Source organism: Nicotiana sylvestris, chromosome 10 (genome assembly GCF_000393655.2).
Source record: "Nicotiana sylvestris chromosome 10, ASM39365v2, whole genome shotgun sequence".
Taxonomy (NCBI): Eukaryota; Viridiplantae; Streptophyta; class Magnoliopsida; order Solanales; family Solanaceae; genus Nicotiana; species Nicotiana sylvestris.
In genome coordinates, this window is record NC_091066.1 from 144,587,326 (window position 1) to 144,596,531 (window position 9,206).

A 9,206-nucleotide genomic window follows, 5' to 3' on the forward strand; every position below is an offset into this window, starting at 1 on the left:
GATACTCTACTCTTAGAAGCTAGCAGTACTTACATTGTTTTCCCTCTTATGGAACGATTGATGTTAATGTTGCTTCTCTTATTCTTATGTTATCAATGTTGTTGGTACTTCCTAATTCTTATAAGGTTCATAGTGAAGAGTTAGTCCTAATAACGTGTACAGAGGATACCGACCTTACGTCACTCCGAAAGGTTTAGAATGTGATTCCATGAGTCGAGCATGCATTATATATATGTATCTATTTTACTCTACCGAGCCACGCTATAGTTGGCCGGGTACGACACCTATTGTGCAACCACTGATCAGTTGGGTTTTACCGAGCTCCACGTGGTCGGGTACGTTTTTTTACCGAGCCTATTATGGCCGGGTACGATATGATGATGATGATGCCCACAGAGGTGAATGCTTTAAAGGTTTATGTATTTATACATATGTATCATGCATTTCATGTAAGTAGCCCTCAGAGGTACTAAGATGTTACAGGTTGTATATTCTCTATCCTTGCTTACATTACTGATCGTATTTATGGTTCCTTGCCTTACATACTCAGTACTTTATTCGTACTGACGTCCTTTTATTTGTGGACGCTGCATGTCGTGCTGCAGGTCCTGATAGACAGGCAGGTGCAGCTCCCCCACCACAGTAGACTGTCCAGTTCAGCGGTGATTGGCGAGATCCCTTCTCCGGACTTGCCTTGGTCTTGGTATGCAATTTTTGTTATAGACATTATGGGTATGTCGGGGCCCTGTTCCGGCTATGTTGCAACACTTATGTTCTTTTAGAGGCTCATAGACAGGTGTCGGCTCATGTATAGTTTGGTATGCCTTGTCGGCTAGTTTTTGTTGTATAGTCTTTCATAGTAGCGTGGTAGCTCATACCTTATATGTAGTTTCTTGATTGTCTGGTCATCCCCTGCTATGTATGTTCATGCCGTCATATTTTATTGCTGGTTGTCCATGATCCAGGTCTACCATTTATATTGATCTCGTCAGCCCTAAAAGATAATAATGAAGGTTAGATGAAATGTACGTTGGTGCTCGGCAAGTGTGGTCGGGTGCTAGTCATGGCCCTCCAGTTTGGGTCGTGACATAGAGGTAGGCTAAAGAAGAGGTGGGGAGAAGTGATTAGGCAAGACATTGCACAACTTCAGTTGACCGAGGACATGACTCTTGATAGGAAGGTATGGACGTCGAGAATTAGAGTAGTAGAGTAGGTAGTGTAGAGTGTTCATAACTTTAGTATTGGCACGCAGTCTCGTTTTCTGTTGGTAGTAGGTTTTTATGACTAACCATTGTTTTCTTTCATTGCTGATCACTTTACTGTCTTGTTGTGTTATTCTGCTTTTATATGACTTTTTGATATTGTCTCTTCTTGCCTATATTTTTATTAATGTGGTACTTATACTATCTTGAGCCGAGGGTCTATTAGAAACAATTTCTCTATCCTCACAAGGTAAAGGTAAGATCTGCGTACACACTACCCTCCCCAGACCCCACGGTGTGGGATAAATAATGGGTATATTGTTGTTGTTGTTGTTGTTGTTAATATATGAACTTAGATATAATAAACAGTAGTATATTATTTAGTTAGCAGGTGTATGTTTCTTTCTACTGTTTTGGTTACTTCATCGACATAGTTGTAATATTATGCAATCTTTATTGTATGCGGTAAGTTTGGTTTTCTTATAAAGAATGTTTCATTTTATTTTGGTTTTTCTTCTTTTAATATTTTTTTTTGTGTGTGTGTTCATCTGTTAAAGTCACGTGGAATACCCACAACCGATCTAATATTCTAATTTGTATTTAAAGGTCGAGTTTCGTTAAAAATGTAAAATATTCTATGCAAATAATACCTCTTTTTTGTCAAGTCGATGAAGATTTGACATTGCATAAAACTACGTTCTACTACTAACTATTCGGACATAAAACTTTTGACATAGTAATAAATAAAATATTGCTTAGTTAATTTCAAGGCACTAAATATTTGGAAAAATAACATGAAAGGAATTAAATTATGTCCACTGTGAACTCAACTTTTAAATAGTAAGAATTTTACTAAGTGACTTGTGTTTTTAATATAGTTAGTCTTTGAGTACGCACTTTGGAGTGTCCTTATATTAATAAATAAAAAATTTAAAATAATATAATTATTATTAAAATATATATATATGATTTATAAAATAAAATTAAAGAAAAAATATAAGTTCCTGAAAATGATGAATAAGCACAAACAATGACAAATTGCTCATTTCTTAATTGTAACGTTAGAGGAAGATAGCTTGAGATAATTATCCGTCCACTTGGTCCTTGGAAACTTGGTATCCAGTTTTGCAAGAACTTATGGGGTTAGGAACCCTAATTCAGAGAATGAGAGAGTGAAAAGCTCTGCATAATAATAATCACTTTACAAAATGTAATTCAGAGAATGAGAGAGTGAAAAGCTCTGCATAATAATAATCACTTTACAAAATGTATATATACACAATACAGACCATCTCTTAAATTAACCACCCTCTAACCTCTTAACTAGTAAAAATTACACGGGGCGTCCTATTTGGTCGCCCCCATTTAATTTATACCTATTTTTTTTTTAAAGTTTTAATTTGTACTCACTTTTTAAACAACTTCAGCCCCCTTTCTCCTCCTTCTTCTCCTTCGTTTTCTTCTTCTTCTTCTTTCTTTTTTTTTTGGGTGTTCTTCTTTGGGGGGGAGGGGGGGAATCCAGAGATCATTGTTATACAAAGTTCTGTTTTCATGCCAACTACTTTGATTTTCAGACGTTAAGAGTTTCAACTGAAATACAAACTAAAACAGGTTTTCGATAGCGATGGTTGAACTCACATTGGAGAAGAGTAAAATATTGCAAGGAAAAAGCTTGGATGAACAATCAATCACTCAAAATGATGAACAAAATTCAAACCATGAACGCCTATAAGGTAGGCAGCCTTCCTGTCTTTCTGTCTCCAGCCATTAATGTGTTGTATAAAATATTACGACAACAATAAATACTTAAATAATACTTGTACGACACAGTAGTTCCGTGGAAGAAACCAGACTAGCATTTTCATGTGTGAGGCAAGAGCAAATCAGAAAAACTTCAGCTCTAGAGTTAAGTTCGCCAGTTACAAAACAAAAACTTCAGCTCTAGAGCTGAAGTTCGTTAGTTACAAAAACAAAAACTTCAGCTCTAGAGCTGAAGTTCGCCAGTTACAAAACAAAAACTTCAGTCAACTACTTTGTTATACAAAAACTTACTTTGTTATACAAAAATCCAGAGAACATTGTTATACAAAGTTCTGTTTTCATGCCAACTACTTTGATTTTCATGTGTGAGACAAGAGCAAATCAGAAAAACTTCAGCTCTAGAGTTGAAATTCGCCAGTTACAAAAACAAAAACAGCTCTAGAGCTGAAGTTCGCCAGTTACAAAAACAAAAACTTCAACTCTAGAACTGAAGTTCGCCAGTTATAAAAACACAATTACAAAACAAAAACTTCGCCTGTTACAAAACAAAAACTTCAGCTCTAGAGCTGAAGCACACTTGTTACTTCAGTCCCGTCTACTAGAATGCTGAAGTTTTGTGTGATTGCCTTTGCTACTTTAGAGTTGTATGCTGAAGTTACGCGAAAAAGTGGATACGCTTGCAATTTTTTTTGCAAAGCGAGCACAAGTTAAAACGTGACCCAAAAAGCAGGTATAGATGCAAATGTCCCTCTTAACTACCAAACTTCTAACAGTGGCTAACCAAAGATTTCGGTTATTCATTAAATGACTAAGTTACCCTCGTGCTCATGTTAGTCCTTTTGTCTCCGACAAGTTACAATTGCAGCCTTTTAAGCTAATTGTCCCTCCTAAAATGTTCAACTCCCTTTAGCTTTAGGGAGTTGAAAAAATTATGCAACCTAATCCAGAAGAAAAAAACAAATAAATAATAAGAAATGCTGGACATTAATGTCACCTAAATCCAGCAGCAGAAACTTCACATTATTAAGAAATACAACTTGGTTAACTCAATATATGTGGGAAATTTTAGATGATGTGACAAAGTACATGTTTAACATTATTCAGCAAATACAACATTGATAACTCAACAAGTGCAGGTATCTCAAGATGTTGATATCCTGCACGTAATCGAAAATATATAATCGGAATCGCTTTTAACGGCCATAAGTACAACATGAGAGCTTGCCTTTTCCAGTATTTAACTCCTTTTCTGAGCTTCCTCCACACTATTCCGCATCAAACTTATGACTTGTGCTGGATCAGGAGCTCCAAACACTGAACTTCCTGCAACAACGCAGTTTGCTCCAGCTGATGATGCAGCCTCAATGGTTGAAGGTCCTAAACCACCATCCACCTGCAACACAATAGCCCATAGCAATGATAAATCGACTTTATCCAGCATGCTCTTTGACCAAAAAAAGAAGTGATAAATCCAGAAAGATAGCCAGCATATTTATAGCTTGTTTAGCCAAGCTTCTTTCAAGGCCAAAAGTGTGTTTTTTTTTCTCCAAAAAATACTTTTTTTCTCAACTCGAGGTGTTTGGCGAAGCTTTTTTGGGGGAAAAAAGTGATTTTGAGAAGAAGCAGAAGCAATTTTGAGAAGCAGAAAAAAGTAATTTCTCCCCAAAACCAGAAGCAGTTTTGATTTTTTTTCTTATAAAAAATACCCTTACAAAATATTACTAGTATATACCAAGATAACCCTACCTATTTAAAACCTAATACTCTTATTTTTAGGATAGCTTTATAATATATAGTGATTTCTGGGTGAATGCATTTATATTTGTTGAATAATTTTTTGATATATTCAAATCATCTTAAAAGAATTAAATTACTTTTTAATTTTATTTTCATATTTTACTTAAATAAAATGAAAAAACTTAATTATTATCTTTAATAATAAATTGATGATATTATTTATTTACTTATATAATATTAACTAATAAGTAAATCACTCCATGTCCTTATTCATTTGATACTTAAAAGCGCTTTTTGAAAAGCTTGCCCAAACACAAATTATTGCTCAAAAGTACTTTTCAGATTGATTAGCCAAACACAAACTGCTTCTCTCCAAAAGCACTTTTGGAAAAAGTACTTTTCAAAATAAGCTAATTTTTCCAGTTTGGCCAAACAGGCTATTAGTGGCAAGAACGGCCATAGTTTTTTCAGAGATAACATGATAACTCAAGAAAAGAACAAACACATGAGGGAATTGTCCGTGAAAACACGATGGAAGTCTGAATATCTCAAACCATAATTGAACCATCATGAAATGGAAGCTCACCTCTATATCAAGCGATGGATACTTCTTTCTGAGAGTCCGTACCTGAATATTGAAAGAGAAGCTTTTAAGTTATAGTGCAGAAATGATGAATGATATCCAATACAAGAATGCAAATTGTATTCGCACCTTATCCATCATCTCTGGCATAAACTTTTGTCCGCCAAATCCAGGTTCAACAGTCATCACTAGGACCAGTTCGACAGAGTTTTCACCATCAAGCTGTAAAACATACAAGCAAGCTGATGAATCATGACAGGTATTTGTAGATTGACACCTAATTTGTTCCTTTTTCACTTAGGGGTCGTTTGGTAGGATGTATAAGAATAATGTTGAATAAGGTGTATTAGTAATGCAGAGATTAGTAACACATGGGTTAGTAATGCAAGCATTAGTTATGCAGAAATTATTTCTTATCCATTGTTTGGTGTGGTGTATTAAAAATTAAAATGCATTGCAAAATTTTTAAGAATATTAGTTGTTTACAAAAATGCCCTCCATATTCTTTAGCTTTAAAGGAATTTAAGGATAATTTTGTCTTTAACCATGCTAATGCATGCATTAATAGCCTTGGTATTGCTAATACCATGGTTAGCTACGGATTAGCTATACATAGGATAATACCAATAGGGTGTATAACTAATGTAGGTTGAAAAAGTGTACCAAACAAGGTATTACTAATACACAAAGCTAATGCATGCATTATTTTCCCTAATGCACTCTACCAAACGACCCCTAAATACGATGAGTGATTTCCTTTTCAAAACAATCTTAATCTCTTAGTTCATAGCAAGGAGATCAAACTACCAAGAAAATCCTGTGAATTTTGCTTATAAAACTAATAAAAATGCGATAATGAAGATATACCAGTGGGTACACTTCCTCAATTGGTGTACCAGGCTTCAAAGAAACTCCAGGTTTCATGCCCTTAGACTTTATCCGTTGAACAAGCTCTTGCCAATTATCTGCAAAGAGTAGAAACTTCATTATAACAGAAATCAAATTAATGATAACAAAGTCAGTAGAAATTAAGGATTCATTATGAGCATAAAATATTTTACTGGAAAAGGTTGTCCAATTTTTAGGTTTTGGTTGCATAAACTAATAAAAGAACTTGCTAATCAAAATGTTTCACAACAAACAGAGAAAAGCAACTCAATATATTGAAGGCACAAAGCAATTGATGCGCTGATGCTCCACCAGTACCAATACACTATGCACAGACATGCATATTCAACTACTAACTACTCATTATCTATCCCCTAATCACATCCTTTCCATACATCACTCAATCTATCTCTATCAATCCTAGTGAACAGCGACTAATATTTAACTGCCATCAAATGACAAAAACTGATTCTTAACATGGGAAGTAAACCCACCTCTAGATGCCTCAACATGGAAAGTAAACCCTGAGGCACCAGCTTTGCCTAACGGCTCCACATAATCAAGGGGATTAGTGACCATGAGGTGGCAGTCCAGATATGCCCTGGAGAAATTCAGAATAACATTTAGAACAATATCACTGTACAAAAGATAACTAATGGACAAGAAAAATAAAGTTGAAATAGGGCACTCATGAAACATTACTTTGTATGCTTTCGCAGACTCTCGATAACTGGAGCACCAAGGGTAAGGTTTGGGACAAAGTGACTGCAAAAGAGCCAAGTGGGGAAAAAAGAAAAAAGAAAAAAGAAAGAAAGTATTATTCAATTGGTATCCACTTATCATTTTAACATGTTGTAAACAACCAGCTTGACGTGACTATCTGACCTACCCGTCCTGCAATGCACCAATACAACGTTTCAGTAGTTGCTGATGAATGAAGTGCCTAGTAAAGTTAAGGAACAAGTTTCCACAGCACTTTACATCCCAAACTTATTGAGGTAATAAAGAAGAGAAGACTGAACATATTAATAACACAGTCCAAATGAAAGCAGATGAAGCACACTTTGCATAGAATTCTAGACCAATCAATATTTCCACTTTGAGGAGGCTATAATCGATTTAGCTAGGTCACTATGCTATAGAGTTATGGCATAATGACCTAGCTAAATCGATCATAGCCTCCTCAAAGTGGAATTATTGAGCTACCTGAGCCGAGGGTCTATTGGAAACCACCTCTCTATCCTCACAAGTAGGGGTAAGGTGTGCGTACACACTACCCTCCCCAGATCCCACGGTGTGGGATAATACTGGGTATATTGTTGTTGTTGTATTCTGCTATAGAGCTAGCAAACAAGAAACTGCGCTAGTACAACCACCTAGTTTATCCTGGAGTGATGAGTTCACATGATATGGCCAGCCTCAGAAGCACACCTTTACCTAAATAAAGAAGGCAGCCAACCACTATATTCTTGTAAAGTAAATGTTGAGAGGTTCTCGCAAACCTATAGTTACTTTTCCTTGTAAAGTATAATAAACCTTCTTAACTGTCATTCGATAGTAAACCACGCAGTCTCTTTCTTGATAAGCAAAAGATACTTCATTAAATGGACCAAGAAGGTCCCAAAGTAAAATATGCAATCATAAAAATTGATTATCTCCCAGTCTTCCTGTACAAGATCCAGCATATGGCACTTAACCTATACTCTGTTGATACTCATTATTTCTAATAAATTGGAAGGGGGAAAGTATTGGAGGAATTCGGAAAAATTCTCACACCAGGTTTTCAACACCATGTTTCCACTTATTTTCCTGATACTCAGCTAGTTCAACATGAAAATTGTCTTTAACTACCTAGCTAAATACCAATACTCTATCAATCAATCAGCTACGCCTCAATTCGGGGTTAGTTGGGGTTAGATACATGAATACTCTGTATTTTTTTCCGCATGAACACTCTGTATTCCTCCACTTTTCTGGGGCAACGCAAATAGCAACTGACATTTGAGCTAAAAAAACAAAAAAGACAAAACGAATCCTACTACAGTGTTCTGTTTCTTAACTTTTCAATTGGAAGATGGTAAAAACGAGCAAATTAAGTCAGTAATAAACAGCAAGGAAGACAGCTAGAACTTTTCTGCTTAAAAGTAGTAAAATATTTATTTTTCAACTTCAATCAAACAATTCATCGCTAAAAAAAACAGCAACAACAACAACAGCAATAACGAGAAATGAAAAAAAATAAATAGAGAGAGGAAGGAGCAAAATAAACAACAAAATTACCATGATGTCCATGTGAAGCCAATCAGCACCGCAATTGAGCATGCGTTGTGCTTCAGATGCCAAATTAGCGAAGTCCGATGACAGCATCGACGGCGCTACGATTGCTTTCACCATCTTCTTCTCCTCCCTTGCAATTAACAAAACAAATTAAATTTATGAATCAGTAGAGGAATCTAAAGCTAGAAAGGAATCACGTAGAAGCTTCCAGTAAATACCTATCGGCCGTTAATTCTCCGTTCAATCTAAAGTCCGGCGCCGGCGTAAGTAGCTATTCTCTCTCTATCTCTCTCTTTATTTTGGAGTGGTAGTACTAAATACATTTTACCCTCCCACCAACCATTTCACTTTCACTTTCACTCATTCTGGTTTTTACTTTCAGAATAAATCAAAATTTACCACAGGAACACATTGTCTTTAGTACGTGACGTTTGGGAGTAATGCTTATTACAACTTAGAAACGATTGTACAGTTTAGTAAAACAATTATATACGAGGGTTTTAGAAAAAAGAAGTTGAGAATAATCGCATATTAAGAAAGAGTAACAGGTAATTTTTGTCAAACTATTTTTTTAAGGATGCAGACGTGCAACGTAATTTTACTGAAAATAAGAATTGCAAATATAAAAACGACATGTGTAGGGACTGCCTGATACGCAAGACATGTCGTGTTCACCCATGGTCAGGAAGAGTTGCAATTCAAGAATGTAACCTAGATAGCCTACCTTAATGTAAATGTTAATGGCTACTTTTAACATG

The 9,206-nt window shown here is 35.6% G+C and overlaps 1 protein-coding gene across 1 annotated transcript; it reads right to left on the bottom strand.

Annotated features, from left to right (window-relative positions):
• Positions 1–3,983: 3,983 nt before the first annotated feature.
• LOC104224676 (ribulose-phosphate 3-epimerase, cytoplasmic isoform-like) lies at positions 3,984–8,867 on the bottom strand. The gene is made up of 9 exons (XM_009776362.2): positions 8,667–8,867; positions 8,452–8,578; positions 7,061–7,065; positions 6,874–6,936; positions 6,666–6,772; positions 6,151–6,248; positions 5,413–5,505; positions 5,287–5,328; positions 3,984–4,356 (listed from the first exon to the last, which is right to left on the bottom strand). Exons 2-9 carry the CDS (start codon positions 8,563–8,565, stop codon positions 4,201–4,203), a joined length of 678 nt encoding a protein of 225 aa, XP_009774664.1. The 5' UTR covers positions 8,566–8,578; positions 8,667–8,867; the 3' UTR covers positions 3,984–4,200.
• Between the last annotated feature and the right edge of the window lie 339 nt (positions 8,868–9,206).

Excerpts from the sequence above, each read along its gene's own strand:
- LOC104224676 (XM_009776362.2), bottom strand. The coding sequence starts at position 8,565 with ATGGTGAAAGCAATCGTAGCGCCGTCGATGCTGTCATCGGACTTCGCT. Across the intron at positions 6,773-6,873 it reads AGTCTGCGAAAGCATACAAA|GGCATATCTGGACTGCCACC; the intron begins GTAATGTTTCAT and ends GAATTTCTCCAG. Across the intron at positions 5,329-5,412 it reads TGCCAGAGATGATGGATAAG|GTACGGACTCTCAGAAAGAA; the intron begins GTGCGAATACAA and ends TTCAATATTCAG.